At 34.3% G+C, this 18,623-nt stretch overlaps 2 protein-coding genes and 1 long non-coding RNA gene across 3 annotated transcripts; 1 reads left to right on the plus strand and 2 right to left on the minus strand.

Moving 5' to 3' along the window:
• Window positions 1–2,900: 2,900 nt before the first annotated feature.
• Window positions 2,901–7,414, minus strand: CYP90D1 (cytochrome P450, family 90, subfamily D, polypeptide 1). Its single transcript, XM_085734501.1, has 8 exons — window positions 7,200–7,414; window positions 6,618–6,942; window positions 5,729–5,878; window positions 5,398–5,643; window positions 4,630–4,719; window positions 4,359–4,544; window positions 3,939–4,060; window positions 2,901–3,335 (listed from the first exon to the last, which is right to left on the minus strand). The coding sequence occupies exons 1-8, from the start codon at window positions 7,412–7,414 to the stop codon at window positions 3,245–3,247; spliced, it is 1,425 nt and encodes a 474-aa protein (XP_085590627.1). The 3' UTR covers window positions 2,901–3,244.
• Window positions 5,878–7,505, plus strand: LOC146897031 (uncharacterized). The gene is made up of 2 exons (XR_015022300.1): window positions 5,878–6,612; window positions 6,772–7,505. It is a non-coding gene; the product is annotated as an uncharacterized LOC146897031 (long non-coding RNA).
• A 5,164-nt stretch (window positions 7,506–12,669) lies between these two features.
• LOC146897032 (uncharacterized) lies at window positions 12,670–17,929 on the minus strand. Its single transcript, XM_085734504.1, has 3 exons — window positions 17,755–17,929; window positions 17,496–17,666; window positions 12,670–13,236 (listed from the first exon to the last, which is right to left on the minus strand). The coding sequence occupies exons 1-3, from the start codon at window positions 17,819–17,821 to the stop codon at window positions 12,926–12,928; spliced, it is 549 nt and encodes a 182-aa protein (XP_085590630.1). The 5' UTR covers window positions 17,822–17,929; the 3' UTR covers window positions 12,670–12,925.
• Window positions 17,930–18,623: the final 694 nt, after the last annotated feature.

The following is an 18,623-nucleotide window of genomic DNA, read 5'->3' on the forward strand; positions in this document are numbered from 1 at the left end:
TCATTTTGAGTAATTCGGATAAAACTTGAATGTCTTTTTTTAGGTGCTTTTGGTGCTGTTCTTCACTTAAAATCTAATCTTATGGTAATAATAAACTTTGAGAAAATTATGGATAGTTATGAATGTTTTAAGTAGAGAACAACATTGATAGTATATAAGAAAATGCTTCTAAGTTTTGTCCTACTTATTTGAGAGTTTGTCTTATGAAGAAAAATAAAGGCTAAAATGCACTTTTGGCCCCCTAAGTTTCGCCCAGTAGCGATTTTGGTCCCCTATTAAAAAAAATGACTTTTCAGCCCCCCAACTTCACCCCTTTTGCAACTCGGTGGCCCCCTTCAATTTTGACTCGGTCAAAACTCATGTGGCCAATAGATGGATGCCACGTGGCATATAATAAATTAAAATTAAAAAAAACCAATTAATTATTTACATAATTAAATAAATATAAAAAAATAAACAAATAATTTTAAAAAACCAATAATTTTAAATTAAGGTTGTTCTTCATCACCTCCACCACCCACCATTCATTTCCCATTCTTTCTCTAAGCTTCACCATCAACAAACACCACCCACTGCTTCTCTCATATTCATCCAAACTATTGAACACTTTCTTTGCATATTTCTTAACAACTATATCTCATCTTACAATGAAATTTCAAAACAAATAGATAAAAAATTGGAAAAGGAGAATCAATTTTCCTCTGCTTCAATGGGTAACGCGCAAGTGCCTGCTCCCTCTTCCTCTGCTTCGAACCAACCAACAACAGCAACAGCAGCAACACCAGCGACGGCAGCAACAGCGGCAACATCAGCAGCAGCAGCTTGTGAAGTGTCGAATGATACGAAGGAGAGAGAGTTTAAAACTGCGCCGAGGAATTTGTCCCAGGAAGAATCTGAGGTTGTTTCGTCGTATGCTATGTTGGCTATGGTGGAGATTGTAGGAGAATCGTTTGTGTTGAGAATTGAGACTAAGATTACAACGAGGAACATGCAGATTGAAACGGGAGTAACAGCGGCAACATCAGCAGCAACATCGGCAAAATCTGAAACGGTATAAATCACATATAAATCCATATAAATCATCCCTCTTTATGATTTATATGGTTCATCTTCTATGGTGTGCGAATTCAGGTTTGAGTGATGGGTGGACTTACAACACTGATCTTACCGGTGGTTACTACCTCTTGCTCAGCCGTGGACGGTGGTTTGGTGATGAACAATCCGGCGGTTAGGTTTTACGGCGGCGGCGGAAACCTGGTATTGTGAAGGGGATGAAGGATGATGATTTTTTTTTTGAAGGATGAAGGATGATGATAAATCCGGCGGTTTGGGTTTTTTTTTATTTTTTAGTTTTTTGTTTTTTTTTTTTAAATTTTTGGGTGTTTTTTTAATTTTATTTTAATTATTTAATTTCATTTAAAAATATGTGGCATTTTTTTTATTTTTAATTCAGAAATTGGCCACGTGGCGTCCATTGATTGGCCACTTGAACTTTGACCAAGTCAAAATTGAAGGGGGCCACCGAGTTGCAAAAGGGGGTGAAGTTGGGGTGCTGGAAAGTCGTTTTTTTTAATAGGGGGCCAAAATCGCTACCGGGCCAAACTTAGGGGGCCAAAAGTGCATTTTAGCCAAAAATAAACTCCCTACAAAGTGAGAGACTACCATCTCTTCCTCTTCCCTTTCATCGTCCCTTTTCCCTTAACCCCTCCCAACTCCCAAACAAACACTTCTATTGTGATATGAAGCAAATTTCTACATGAAGAAAAGCAGGAAACTGATTTATTAAACTGAAATCAATGACATATACGAGTCATGATTTTGGTAGTAATGTTTTTTTGATGGTTTGTTAGTTATGTTAGAATTAGGTATTTTGAGAAATAAATAAAATGTTAAAAAAGACGAATAAGAAGGAAAAAGTATTCAACTGACTTTACATGTTTTATTATTAATTTTCATTTTTTATTATATGTATTTTATTGAAGTTCAAATAAGTCATTCCACAAAACTAACTTGTAAAACAATTTTTTTAGAGTTGGATGCATTGTGTGGGTTCATGCCTAGTTGTTCCATCAAAGATGAGGGACATATTACACATTTGAATGTTCAAAGGAGTTTAATAATTATGCACCGTAAAAAAGGTTTTACACGTCCATATAATTATCTTATTTCATTATGATGCCATTTTATTATATTCGAAGTTATATGTACCAAAGAAGATAAACAAACGAAGGAATAAAAAAAAGCTTGGTGAGTTTAAAGAACTAGATTTTAGAAAATTGATGCAATCATAGTTAAGTTGAGTTCCATCCTATGGTTTCATGTTGGATTCCATGTCAGATAACAACAACTGATTAAATAAACTGAAAAAATCATAATCATAATCTATGAGTAGTGCAGTTTTCTGTTTGATCAATTAAAAAAAGAACAAAGAGATAGGTTCAAAGTACAACTTTGTTGAAGAACGAATCAGAGTTAACGGGGAATCAAGAATCTGATACAGTTAGATTCATGATGAGAAGCAATGGACCTCATATATACTACTAAAGTTTCCCATTTCAATCATCCCTACTTAAAGTATGACTAAATGCATATTTAAAATGGACTATCAGCAACTTGTCCCATGAATATCATTGATTTATGGGACCCTTGAACTCAAACAACTATATTTCCAAGTCCACTTATTCATCTTATTAAATCCTTCCCTCCTACAGAAAGGAAAAAGAGAAAAAGTAAAGAAAAGAAAAAACAATGTGGAGAAGAGATATAAAAAAGAGGAACTCTTAATTTTAAATTAAGATGAAAGTGTTGTTCTTGTGCATGAGGTAGTAGCTCAGTGGTAATTGGTAAGAGTTTAATTTTGTAATTTCATTAGACAGAGTTCAAAATCTCCTCAAAAACAATTATAAAATGATCATCAGTGTCACTTTAATTAGTGATAATATATAATATTGTCTCTTACAATCAACCTTTTCTTCCCTAGCATAGCAGGTAAAATGGAAAAGAAAATTGATGAAAAGTAAATACCTAATTCACGGGGTCCTTCAAAAGACAAAACTTTTTCTATTGTCTTTATGTGCAAAAGACAAATACAAAGAAACAAAAATGCTAATGAAATTCTCCACACGTGTGTCTACATTAGCCAATTTTTCCTGGCCCTCCATTTATCCTTTTTTATTTTGCTTGTGTATTTTTCATATATTGTTTGTACTGTATGAGTATGTAGAACTGGCTTCATACTTTATGGCTAAGTTTCCACTCTCCTTACTAAGATAGGCATCCTTCTTTTCATTCTTACTGTGGGGAAGTTCACTATTGTATCTTCTTCTGCATACCATCTGCATGTGAAACATTAAATTTAAATGTCTAATATTCATTGAAATATATATTAATTTTTTTTATTGAAGTTTGAAATTAGCTTAGTAGAGAAATTATTCAAGTTCAGAGATGTTAGGAAAGAAAAGCATAAAAATGCATCATAGCATTGTATATTATGCAGAACTAACAAAGCCTTATTGTATGGTGTAAACAGTCCCAAGTGACAGTGGTCAAGTGTACTTGTCCAATGAAACACACAAATCTTATAACAAAGGTTAGGATCAAATGGTTTTTCTGTGTTCTGATGCAGCATTTAAAGTCTTTATGGCCCCCACAAACTTTACTAGTTGGATTCCATATTTGTCCATATGCAATTAGAAAGAGACATTTTTGCTCTTATTCTATCTACTTGGACACATATGGAATCTGTGATTTCCTTCTACTCAATTTAGCTTGAAAATAGAAAATCATGAGTGGAAATGTAAAACTAAAGAAAAAGCCTACATGAACTCCACGTAGTTACAGAATGGCAGAAATTTCTATGCCTTCTCTTATGTAATAATTTTGCCTCTGCTCCTAAGTTTGAGCAATATAATATTTAATAAGTATAGAATGATTATTACCTGAATTGAGTAACAAGGTGATGCAGAAAGATGGAAGCTTCCAACCTTGCCAAGTCAAGACCAGGACACAGCCTTTGTCCTCCTCCAAAAGGAGTGAAATTGTAACTGTTCATGTCCTTATCCTGAAAACCCCCCATTACATTAATTAACCTATTCATGTAGTAACATGAAAATTAACTATAAAGAAACTGGATTTGAAGTGTGTGCAATCGTCTAATCAAGATCGAATGGCTCAGAATTCAGTGTCGGTTTATTTTATTTTTTTAAACCAAAATACCGAGCTTGAAATCGAGATTTGCTTATTTTGATCAGACGGTCCAAACGTGGCTAACTGCATGCAATCACAGGGTTGTGACTGAACAAAACCTAGATCCATATAAACTATACCAAGATCTAAAGTGTAGCGGAATGTTCTCTTACTTGCCACCTCCATGGATTGAATTGATATGGGCACTCATAGTTTTTCTCATCTAGATGAACTGATCTAAAATTTGCAAACACACACCATCCTTGTGGTATTAAATACCCTTTTATTTCAACATCTTTTAAGGCCTTTCTCATAACACCATTTATAATATTTCCCATTCTCAAAGTTTCAGTGATTACCTGTATAAGTTAGGCATATAATAAGTCAGTATAAAATTATGGATCACTTTTGTTTGTGTTTGATAAGGAACTGTGCTTGGCTTACTTTTTGAGTAAATGGCAATGATAAGTAATCATTCCAACACAAAGGCTCCCCAAGCTGATCTTTGAGTTTCTTAAGCTTTATATTCTCCACCTGTGAATCACCAAAGTTCAGTTACCAAAAGCTAATTAAGAAATCGGTTCAAGGAATTTTTTAAGGGCATGTGTTGCAATCACATACCAATACCATAACCATTGAGATTATTCAAAAAATTTGGTGAATGGGAGGAAAAATTGCACACGTTTCTTTCTACCACTAGAACTTTCAATTATTTATCTTGAATTTCTATGAGTGTGATTGTGATGTTTCCCTTTTGATTGTTTATAGTCATATATAGCTAGTATGGAAAGGACATAACCTACCACTACCAGCCAACTTTGTCTAAGGAAAAATTCAAACTTCAATGACATAGATGAAAAGAAGCATAATGGTCACTCACAAAATCTTGATTTTCTTTTAATAAAAAAAATAAAAATTGTCATTCTGACTTTAGACTAGGCCTCTAGGAGCCGTCTGCATAACTTTTGACACAAATTAACTTTCGACACACAAATTTAGCATTAAGTTTGACAATGTAGAAGGTTAAACAATTCAAATTTGTGATTAATTATGTTCAGGAGATGGTTGATAAAAATGACTAGGTGCCGCCACTCATTAATTATCCGCTAAACACTATTAACCATGATTTTCAAGTATACATATGCTTTACATATATGTTACACACACACACACACACACGCACATACACATATACGTACATACATAACGTACCGTCAATTGCTGTAAAGCAAGAGGGCATTCTGATAGGTATTTTGTAGCTAGAGTCATAAGAACTGGGACTGAGTCCTCTCCAGGAATCATCATATCAATAATATTATCTGCTATTAAATCATCTGTCAGTTTCTCACTTGTATCATTAAGAAGCACATCCACTACATCTCTTGGTACTTCAGAGATGCCTTTATTTCTTTTAGCTTGGACAGTTTTTCTCACTAATTTCACCATTTTCTTTTTTGCCTGAAACCAAATGTGAAGTCATCATTACTTGCAGGCAAAGCATGCTATATATGGTAAAATAAATTAATCTTATTACTTGACTTGCCTGTAAAGATTGATAGAGTTTGGTTCCTGGTAGGTTTATTGGCAAAGACATTAGGCCAGAGATAAATTCCTGAAAATGTTTTTTTAGAAGTTCCATTTCTTCACCTGGTTCCAAACTAATCAATGCCTTAACCAATACATGAAAGGCAATCTGGGGACAAAAAAGAAGAAGTGATTAATTGTTGGTGTTTTTGTTTGTAGAAATTAATTGTTGGAGTTAGTATCTTGGAAAATGGTAAATTATTGTGAATCTCCTTTTTTTAATGCAGCATGGTTCCTGTAAATGATTATGAACCCTATAAAGATAACTAAGATATATATATTTTTAATTTATAATTAATAATATCATGTTGAAACAAAGTTGGAATCAAAAGACGTGCATGTTTAGAATCACATTGAGTTTGACAAAATCATGATGACGCCGTGAGTTTGTTGAAGCTCTAGAGTGTAGTTTTTGTCAAAATCACAACGGCACACCGTGATTGTGCCAAATTTATCCCTAATCTAAACATTCACCGCTAGATAGATAATTTGATCACCAATTATTACTTTTACAACTCATGCAAAAACTTAAGTAGGGAAAGGAAGGTCAATTTGTCACATGATTTTTGAATGGTTGCTTTCATATAAACAACTTGAACATAGAAAAAGGTGATGCCAATTGCCAAATATATATATTTTAGAGAAGGAACGTGCATTTTTTGTTTTATCTTGTGTCAGTTGAATGGAACTCTTTTCAAGAAGTCACCATGAGATTGAAGGTAAAATATTAGAGTTCAAACTTTGGAGATAGATTCTGACACCAACACACGTGGGAGAGAGAAGCAAACAAAGATAGGTGCAAACTCACACACACTCAGAGACTGAGAGGGGAAGGAAACAGAGGTAACCTTTTTTGTTTCATCTTGTATGTATATAGGTTGGTCCTCTTTCCAATTTGCCATTGATTCTTGTACATACTTCTGCATATCTGAGGTAATCTGAACCTTTAACTGTTGAGACTTGAAGAAAGCACCAATAAGTCCATGTATTCTTCTTTGCAAGGTTCCATTGATGAGCAAAATAGAAGACTCTCCCATTAACTGCATCAATGACTTGGGATAAGAAGGAACAAAAACCTTTGCATCACTTTGTAGTATAAACTTGTTCACATCTGCATCTGTTGAAACTATGGTAGGGCTTCCAAATATGTGTGACTTGAACACTTTACCATACCTACAACAGTTTGCAACAACACACCACAAATCCTTGTCAAAAACAAACAATCTCGCACGGCTTTTCTTATTTTTAATTAAAGTGACACTAACGACCATTTTACAACTGTCTCTCTGAGGGGATTTGAGTAAGTTACACTTTACTGACAAATACACTTTCTATGAAGCTCTGTCTCTTGAGCTTCATAGAAAGGTAGCTATGCCTATGAATGAAAGTGAGTTAAACTAAAATGAAGTATTGTATGATGATGAACTTACATGGCGCATCGCTTGATCATGAAGCTCTCAGGGCGGTCGGTGTAAGCACAAGAAACAAAATCTATGGTTTCACCAATAAAAGGCCATCCAAGAGTACCTAGTGGAAGCTGATTTCTTTGTTTTGGTTTGAGCTTAAGACTAAGCCTGTTTTTGTAGTAAAGGATCAAAGTGCACAAGAAAATTGGTGTCACAAATAGAATCCAAGTAGTGTCCATTGTTTTTTCTCACACTTTCTATGCTAGCTTTGGCTTAAATATGCAAATATGCATAATCAATCATGTATATGGTGGACACAGCCATAACCTAGTTATGCTTTATGATATATATATATATATATATATATATATATATATATATATATATATATATATATATATATATATATTTTTATGTGCATGTGTGTGTACACGCGTGCAAGAGGGACATAGTAAGAGGTTTTGTGAGACATGAGCTTTCTTTCTTAAGTATAATAATTTTAGTTTCTGCAAATACGAGGTTTTTTATTTTATTTTAGTTTATGCAAAAAAAAAAAAAAACAGTTATTTATTAGAAAGAATTTTCATTTTAACTCTAGAATCATTTCTTTCAGTCACTCATCTCTTTCAGCCTTTCACACTCCCTACTTCCAACCTCCTATGGTGTTGAGAGATAGAGAAGAAGATGAAGATAAAGTAGGCTTCACGTGAGAATATTAGTCATATGTGGCAACAATGACATGTATTTTGTTTGCTAAATCAGTGCCAAATAAACAAAGATCGAATGTAGAGACTAAAAGAAGCCATTCTAGATGTGTCAAAGATAAAAAAAGAAAGTGAAATCGTTGATATATCAAGAGTGATTGAGGGTCTTACATTGGATGGAAAAGTGGATTTTGATATATTTTATGTCTTAAGTTTTTGGCTGAAGATGTGATGTTCAAATAAATTACGTGATTGTTCTTAGTCTAATGTGATCAATTTCCAGTATTTTAGGGCTCTTTTCATGATCCTACAATAATATCAAAGTTGATGGTTTGACCAAAGGTGACCCACTCCTTATATAGAAAATCTTCACCACAATGAGTTGGTTAGGCATTGTGTCTCGTTGAGCAAATAAATGTGGATGAAAAAATTTCCGCTTGAAGAGGAGCAATCCCAAATGAATGAAATGACTCACACTTGAGGAGAGATTGTAGGTATTGTGAGCAAGTATCTCAAAAAATATATGTAGTGAATAATAGTATTCAATTCAATTATTTTATTCTCAACTCAAGAATTTTAGTGCTAACTTTGTAATTAACTGGGTCTCTCTGGACGGTGTACTTTCTTAGCCTTATTGATCCCGAATTCCAAGAAAATATACACCATTTACTAATAGAGAAATGATATTTGAACAACCATTTTGCAACAACTTTTTGACAACTTTTTCTCTCATACTCACATTATGTTTTTATTCTCTCTCTTCCTTTTTCTCACTCTATTATTTTTGACCAATAGAAATTGAAGAAAAGAAAGTTGTCATAAAAGTTGTCAATCAATGGTTGTTCATATATCACTACTCTTACTAATAACGTATCACATTTCATCTTTTAAAGAAAGTTGTTTCAAATACAAGTAAAGTGAGAGAATAAGATCTTTCATATGTTGAGATCTTTGAATATTTGTATTAATTTTGTTAATGCACGGTTGGTTTCTGCTTAGTTTATGATTTTGTTTCATGCTATACAAAGAATATAAGAAGAAGACCCCACAGAAGGTTATGATTGTTATTGCAAGGGCATGATTGTTGTTGTAACACGTTAGATTTTGGCCCCCCTTCATCCCTTTTCCTTTAATTCTTTGGCAATAGCAGCTGGGTGAGATCGTGCTTTCATGTGAAACTCAATTAGTCCAACCATGTTCTCAAGTTATCATCATTTTCTTCCTTTCTCTTATTATATGCTAGAGCCTAGAGGCCACATCTACCTTTCTTTCTCATTATAATATCATTTTGCTTTGCTTATCTTTTCCCATCATTTGAATCCTTATAATGTATTAGGCAATGGTACTGGAGTATATTCTTCAAGAGTTTAAACGTTGTACTAGAACAATATAAAGTTTATATGCACACATTCATGTATATTTAAGGCTGCCGATATTTAATTATATATCTTCTCGATTTGGATTCATGCTGCTGCATGTTTTCGTATTCACGCGGTCAATTATATCAGTGTAGATTTCAAAATCAATTTTTAAAAATATTAAATTTGTCTGAAATCTATATCATCGATCTCGATCCTCCAACCATCGATGCAGTTGACTGCGTGAATATAGGAAACCTTTTTTATTTAGCAAATGAATCTAAGAAACCTACGACTGCGAATAATATAAATTCATGTTTTCTTTAAAAAAAAAATCTCTAATTGAAGTGCGAATAATATAAATATGTTTTCTTTAAAAAAATTCTCTAATTGAAGTAAAACTGATACTACAGTTGAATATTGTCGAATATGTAATCCAAACGACAATGTATTTTAATACAAGTTGTACACTATTGTAAACCATGACATTGAAATAATTGAATATTTATATTAATTTGTAATGCACAGTCGATACATCATGTAAAATTCAATTGTAAAATTCTTTCTATTTATTACATGTGTATTTACAATTGAATGTGTTTGTCTAGAAAACTGCTATTGCTGAATATATTGAGAGTTATGGGCTACACAGAACGATGGCCTTGCTACGAGGAAGTGCTCATATATAGTTTTGGTTTTTGTGAGGAAGAGATCGATCTCATGATGGAAACTATTGGAAACAAATTGAGCATCTTCATTCCATATCGGCAGTAGCGCATCGCTACGAAGCTTAAAACGTTAGCCGAGCAAATGGAGGATGGTGATGTGTTGGTTTTTTTAGTGGTCATAGCCACAGAGTTGGAAAATCATATATGGTCGTTTGAGATGGCGCTTCAGATGTCATTTTATACGAATATTTGTTGTTAAAAAGACTTATAAAAAATTATTGCAAAAATGGCATTTTATAAGAAAAATGTTTGTTGTTAAAAGGACCAAAATGTTATAAAGATTTATATTATGATTCGTTGTTATTTGAGGAAACTGAGAAAGATATGTGGTTTTAATTGAAACTTGATTATGAATTAAAAACAATAGAGGGGAAGAGCTCAAAGAACGGCCACGAATGACATAATTTTAAATGAAGATTTTGTGTTGTTGTTGATTCAGTGAGAGAGAGCGTACGATCTTGTGTTTGTGTTTATTTTGTGTTTTGTGAATGAGAAAAAGATAATAGAAGAGAGAAGAGAAGGATGAAGGAGGAATAGAAGGGAAGGAAAAAAACATAAGATCCAATTTTATTTTATTTTAATTTATTTTTCTTGATTTTTTTTTCTAGGTTTATTTGAAATTCTTTAAAGAATGTATGGAGATGTTCATGAAGATGAAATAGGAAAGGAGATGAAGAAATGTATTAAAAATTAGGTCTTGATGGTGTACTATTAGATCTAGTAGACATGCATGATCTAATGGTTGTAATTTTGAAAAGAAAAAAAATCAAATGGTTAATTTTTTTTGTTGAAGAAGCTAAATTGGCTTCGGGAAGAATCGATCATGAGACCTCGAGAAGGAGCACACTCTCAGGTCCCAAGCCAATACCATCAGGCAAACCCAAGTGGAGGACAACTTACGGTGTATATCCACTCTAGAATTGGGTTAACGTTTTTGACGGAGATGATTTATTTGGCTAACGGAGTTTAACTTAAGGGAACAAAATGTAATGTTAACAAGTCATGGACCAAAATAAAAACAACAAATAAAATACATGATTTTTCACTTATTCTTGTAAAAGTTTTGTTTCACTTTGATCTTTCTTTGTGGTTAATTTGTTTGTTTTTCTTTTCATAGTCTTTGATGTTAGTTTGTTGTTGTTAATTATTGAGATGACAACCAGAAGACCAAATCACAAGAACTTTTTTTTTCCTAAGGAACCAAATTACAAGAACTAAACCGTATCCTTTAAAAAATAAAAAAGAACTAAACCGTAAAGTATTAGTATATTACACCGACAAACAAAACTTGACCTCCCTAAAAAAAACTTGGACCAAAATGTTATAAGGATTTATTTACAAAATGTTTTTAATTTTCAAAAGACCAATCACAGATCAAAATGAGGAAAAAAATATCTATTTTCAAAAGAAGAAAAAAACTTATAAAGACAAATGAAAAATCGAATTATAAGAATTAAGAACCAACAAAAATAGGTGAGAACATATATTGTATATTTTCTTGGAATTTGAGGAATGCGGGCATACAAATGCAATTTTTAAAATAAAATAAAAAAATCATCGCAAAAGAAAATATACTTAAGTAAGTTTAGCTTTCTCTAAGGTACCAAAATAAAATAAGTTTGCATCATATAGAAGTGTATATTTCACCCCTTAATCAATAAGTCTCATCTCATTTGATTAAATAGTGAAATTATTAATCCGAAAGTAATTTGTGCATGATGCAAAAATGTATCTAACCTGCTACTAGCGGTTGGGTAGAGGCTTGCAATTCGCATGCATGCTAGTCTGCACTCTGCACTCTGCACAATGTCATGACAACATCCTTTTGGGGAATTGTGCATGCTTACACGAGTTCCATGTGATTCTCTAGTGCTCAACATATTGAATATGCTTGGTTTTGGAAGTTGGAAAATAACAATTGATAATAAATACAGACAAGTTGATGATGAGGGAGGTCCAATGTATTGACCAAGAACATCGGTATATTATTCAGCAAACTGATCCTCCTACCAAAGTTGCGAGTACAAAACAAAAATGAAAATTGCTCTTCTCCCATCTGGTTTTACTCATTCCCGTTCTACGTGAGTTAACTCACGCTGAAAAATACACCTGCGTGAGTTAACTCACGCTCGGCTATTTGACGGGAATGAGCAAAACATATGGGAGAAGTTATGTATAAGTTATTTCTACAATCGAAGAGAAAATGAAAGTAAAAAACATTGTGTAAATTAAAAACAGTTTATGACCAGAAGTTATTTGGAATAGCTTTTGATAATAACCTAACAACTACTTCAAGACAGCCATAGGGCAAGCTATTCCAAACATATAGCCAACACTTGAGATAAGTCCAAATAAGTTCTTATAAACACCTCAGCATCAAAGTTCATTGTGTTGGCAGAATTTTAATTCCAATCCAATCTTGATGCTTTAAATTACCTTAGTAATTGTTTTTACCAACCTCGTCACTTGCTATGTTATTATTATGGGTCTAAAGTGTAACTCAAATCTGGCTTTCTCCATCAAACAAACAAGGCTATTGAAAATGCACATGACATCTACCCCTCCGGTCCTATATATAAGAAAAGATTCTTTTTTTAGATATATTGAATAATTAATGTATCTCGTTTACAATGAAGACTAGATACATTGATTATTAAATGTATCTAAAAAAAGAATCTTTTCTTATATATAGGACCGGAGGGAGTATAACAGAACACCGGTAATATACATCAAGTGCCATCGATTTCTTGTATCGCTGTCTAATAAGAACCAGTGAACCAAACGCCAATTTTGCAAATGACAAATTATGACAATCTAAAAAAAAAAAAGGTACATCCTAAAACTCATCAACCAGCCAAGCAACCAGAAAAGAGAATCATTTAAGGAATCAGCTCAAATATATTCGAATCCAAAAACTTTTATTCCCTTTCCTTTGGACAAAGATAGGAGGCACATCATCGTTAGATACTTGGGATGGATTTTGACCGAATAAGGTTTTTAAGTAGAGCTTTCTCTTCTTCAATTTTCCGTTTCTCCTCTGCATCTTTTGGTTTGATCTTTCTCTTCTCTTCCAATATCCACTTGAAGAGTTCACGCTGTTGGCCTTCTGGAATCGGTTCTCTTTTAATCACAGGATTTGCAATTGGTGGCGGGGTTGCAGATGTCGCAGCAACAGGAGCTGTAGTATCTTTAACTGAAATGGGACGTGCTGAATCTTTTTCCTCCACCTCAGTATCTTCCTTCTTTGTGCTTGTTCTTGCAAACAAATAAACTACAGATTTCAGACAATCATCAGTTACATTATCAACAAGTTCAGGATAGGTTTTGACAATGATATTCACTCAAATTTGCTAGAGTTGGGATCAGAAAAACCACATGGGTAAGGCAGAAAAAGTAGTTCATTCAAAATATACAGATTAATCTCTCATGTTATGTGTACCGACCTTTTCAGTATGTTAAACTATATGTATACATAATTGAGAGGCTAACTTAGCTAAACTATCGCTAGAGAATAAACTAGTAACAAGATCAACACGCAAGGATGATGATGTCCATGATGTATCAGCTCAATGGAACAAGTTTGACTTTATAACCTCAAGGGATGGAGTTCAAATCCCTTTGAAGACAATTCTTAAATAGCCATTAGTGTCACTTGAACTAATGATAATTTATGCTTCCCCAATGTTTCTTTACAAAATCACAAGGATGATTTAAAATTAATGGCTCCTATTTGTTGCTAAAGAACGTGACTCTACAAGAAAGCAATTGGAAGTTGGTGCATAAGAATACTGGTAAAAGTGGTTACTAAATTTAGAAAACTAACTGTAACTTTATTATTATAAATGTCCGTAATTTTGAAGTAAATACTAGGACATTGGATAGCTACTAACCAGTAGTTTGTCTATATGTAAAATAATACCAGAAATGTGTATTTTGTATGTCTTTCATTTGATCTCCAAGCCTTTTCTCCTCTATCTAATTTACTATCATGTACGATAGTACAAGAGAAATTACTTGAACATATGATTTCTCACAGACCTAAAACAAACATACTCAGGCAAAGGGCAATTGGTCGTCTTCAGTAAGTTGTGAGGCAATTTCTGCAAGTTTGTTATATTCAAAATATGTCCATTTGATGGAATTTAATACCTTTTAGATTTCCATATATTAATTAGGAAAATTTTAACAATTATAAGACTACGGATCTTTTTCAAATCAGTATATAGAATGATGTATTGATAAATTACGAAATTATAAGGATTACATCAAGTTGTGGTCAAACCTTGTTTGAATGCATCAATATAAAGACAATTATAAACCATAACAGTGATTATAAAACCATAGAACCTTCAAAGGTGCAATGATATTAAACTGGCAAACAGATCTTAGAAGTTAGAATGATGCTACTAAGAACATCAACTATTATATATTAAGAAAATAATAATCAAACAAGCATCACCACAAAAAAGACATAAGGTAGCCTATTGTGTATCAGTAGAAGATGAAAATAAATAAAATAACAAAGAAGGAAATAAAAGGAAGAACACAAGAAGTAGATGATGAATGCTAGCTTCTAACCCACTAGGCCGACTCCGTTAACCTCAGATTTCTGGCTATCCCACAAAGATGTGTCCCCTTCCTATTCTTAACGACCTCCCTTCATCCCATTTTTCCTGGGGCCCACTCAATTTCTACTTAGCATAACCATCTCACCCCCTAAGTCTCATTGGATTTGGATTCCATATGGTCAGCAAATCGGAAGTTAAGCAATCCAAACCGTCTAATGCTCACGTCCTGACATTGTAAGTTGATTTCAAATACCAAGTCCGCACGTGAATCATCCAATCTTTATCTAATGATTTTGACTGTGATTGCGGAAAATACATAATCCCCTGACTACAGGGGTCCAGATTCAAGTCTCATCCACTCCACAATGACCACATATACCTTTTTCTCTTTTCTGGAACATACCTTTCACACATTAGGGCCATGGCTTAACTGCTGCATTACTGGGCACTTAACATCAGTCACTAACTATATCGGTCTCAACATTTCCTTTTGGCCTTACATAGAAAATCCATAAATAGATATAATGCTTTACATTCTAGATCATGTGATTAGATTTCCCATCTTTTTTCATTTGTCATTCATAGCCAGGTCCAATGCTTTGGATATATGATCTCACTTTCTCCTCACCCTCATCTTCATAAGTGGATGTTGTGCAGCAATAGGTGGTCAATCCCGACGCAATCCCAAAGAAGCGGAGTAGCCCAGAGGAAAACAGTGACGGAGTGGATCCTGGCGCGATCACGGTCAATCCTCGACTTTTGTTGGTATTTGGAATTGGATGTAATGTTTTGATTAAAACTTATGAATGTTTGAGTGTTTTGATTAAGACTTGTGTTTTGATTTACGGAATGTTTCATGAGTTTTGAGTTATTGGTTTAATTTTATATTCAATATATGGTTGTTTATACTTAACATTATTCATGTAATTTGTCCCAAAAACTGATCAATCATGGCGATCCCGCTATCCCATTTTTGGGGTCGGCCGCTCCCGCCATTATCTGGGATTGACTACCTAGGTGCAGTAGAATCAGAAGATCGTTAAGCCCACCTCCCCAATAAAAAAATACTACAGGAGTGCAGAACTTATGATCTCACTCACACACCACCCTCGTGAATCAACTTGGCAAAGTCAAATGCAGCTCAATGGAACACCATATTGACCTTCCTGCCTCAACCAATATCAGCACATCAACTTTTGTGGATATTTTTGCACAAACAAACATGGGCAAGGTAAATCAAACCATATAACACCCAACTTGTGGTTTCAAGTTAGCCTCCCCCATTTCTACACAAACAAAATCAAATATTCAAGGATGCCACCCAATGCAATTTCAAAGTGAAAAAGAAAAATTACGACCAGTTTAGTTTGATAAAACATCACCTTAACTTTCATTTCCTATTTTACTTTTAATTAAAAAAACATCACCTTATTTTATTTATAAGTTTGCTTTCTTTTCCTCCTTCCATGTGATCAATAAATGATAATACAATAGCAACCAGGGGGGTAAGGGGGAATTGGGTAGCTCAACTAGTTTGAGCTAAGCGATAAAGAGTTGGAGGTTTGTTCTCAAACTCGGACGAAAGAGTAAATATTAATCTTACAACTAATTACTAATATTTGTCGTTAAAAAAATTAATACTAGCAACTATGAAGTTGGATAGCTCAACTGTTTTGAGCTAAAGGATAAAGGAACTCGAGTTCCCTTGGAGGTATGAGGGGGGCTTCGACTAACGTGAGGACGTAGGATGGGGATACCGTAGATTTTCCCAAAACAATAGGACTGCACCAAGGGTCAACCCTAAGTCCTTATCTTTTTACTTTAGTTTTGGATGTACTGACGGAACACATCCAAGAGTTAGCACCGAGATGTATGCTTTTTGCAGATGATGTAGTCTTTCTTGGTGAGTCGAGGGAGGAGTTAAACGGGAGGCTAGAGACTTGGAGGCAAGCCTTAGAAGCGTATGGCTTCCGCCTGAGTAGAAGCAAGACGGAGTATATGGAATGTAACTTCAGCAAAAGGAGAAGTGGGTCTACCTTGGAGGTGAAAGTTGGAGATCATATCATACCCCAAGTTACACGGTTTAGATATCTTGGGTCCATAGTACAAAATGACTAGATATCTTGGGTCCATAGTACAAAATGACGGAGAAATAGAAGCTGATGTACATCATCATATTCAAGCTGGGTGGTTGAAATGGAGAAGAGCCTCAGGTGTTTTGTGCGATAAGAAAGTACCACCCAGCAGTCAGACCGGCAATGTTGTATGGTACGGAGTGTTGGGCGGTTAAGAGCCAACACGAGAGTAAAGTAAGCGTAGCGGAGATGAGGATGTTGCGTTGGATGAGTGGTAAGACTGGACAGGATAGGATTAGGAATGACACCATTAGAGAGAGAGTGGGGGTAGCATCTATAGTAGAAAAGTTGGTAGAAAATAGGCTTAGATGGTTTGGACATGTAGAGAGAAGACCCGTGGATGCCGTTGTAAGAAGGGTAGATCAAATGGAGGAGAGTCAGGTTAAAAGAGGTAGAGGAAGACCTAAGAAAACCATTCGAGAAACCATTCGAAAAGATTTAGAGGTCAATGAGTTGGATCCAAATATGGTTTTTGATAGAACACTATGGCGTCATTTGATCCATGTAGCCGACCCCACTTAGTGGGATAAGGCTTGGTTGTTGTTGTTGTTGTTAAAGGAACTCGAGTACCCCAGTTCAAACCCGGTGAATGATAAAAATACTAACCTAACAACTAAATTATTAACTTTGACCATTTAAATAAAAAACAATAGGAATTGAAAGCTAACATTTTCAAGAGAGAAAAGGGAAACTTAGATTTCTCTTCAACCTAAAAGATCTAGCACATCACTACAACAACAAATCCTAATCCAAAAGAAGAGTCAATAAAATAATATCAAACCCAATTTCACAAGTTCAAAAAATCGTTTGGGTCGTAGAAAAATTACCTCCAATACCAAGATTGACAGCCAAAAGCATAGGCCAAACGAACTTGTAGCGCTTAATAAAGGGTTCCTTAGGCGGCGGCGGAGGTGGAGGAGGAGCCGTTTGAGTCCCCATTGACGGCGGCGAAGAGAATTCGTTCGATTTCGGCTGCCCTCGAAATTGTTTCAGCTGCGCTGTTACAAAAAAAAACACAAACAATGAATCGAAACAAGAGAGAAAAAAATCCTTCAAGAGAGAGAAAGAGAGAGAGAGAGATAGTACATTTTTTGGGTTTGTGATTATATAGTTTCGGAGAAGAACCATGATCAGCACCACCACCTTCACTCATTCTTTTCTTCACTTTTACCCTAACTAGTAACTACCAAATGACATTTAAGACTCTATTTGAACTAATAGAACAAATTGGACCAAAACAGGAATAATGTCTCAAAATAATAATTCTACAGGAGTGTTAAAGAAATGATTAAAAAATCATTTCTTCTGTTTTATTACGACACAAATTAAAAAATAGAATGAAATAATCATTAAATATAACACGTACAAAATTGTCCTTTTTTATAAGAAATAGACAAACTTTTTTTTTTTTTGAAGAAGTCAAAATGGAATTAGATTAAACACTAGGAGTTATTCATCTCGCACAAGGTGTGCAGAAAGAATCACTCCTCAAAAAATACAAGAAATGTATCTGTTCCGAAAAAAAACACAACAAAAAGAAGTATGACAAAAAGACTACTCCCTAACACCCATACAAATTAAAGGGTGTCGCCACCAGTCATTATAACTGAAAGCTGAAGTTAGCTTATTCGCCTGTAGCCAAGAAAAAGATACAAACTTTACTTTGTCTACTAATTGAACCAAATCTAGTGTTTTGCTTTTGAAGATCCTATTGTTTCTTTCCTTCCAAACTATCCAAACGCAAGCGTGCCATATCACTTTGAAGAATGAATGCGTAGATCGCGGTAACCCCGCCAAGTAACCAAACTGAAGTAGATGCTCACGAACAGAATCTGGAGATATGAATGAAATACAAAGCCACTGATAAATCCCGTACCAAACACTGCTAAAAATGTTACATCTAAGGAGAAGATGACTTGTCGTTTCTGTACATCCACAGCCACCTATGTAAAAAA

Source organism: Medicago sativa, chromosome 8 (assembly GCF_051527215.1).
Source record: "Medicago sativa cultivar Bolivia chromosome 8, Bolivia_mono, whole genome shotgun sequence".
NCBI lineage: Eukaryota > Viridiplantae > Streptophyta > Magnoliopsida > Fabales > Fabaceae > Medicago > Medicago sativa.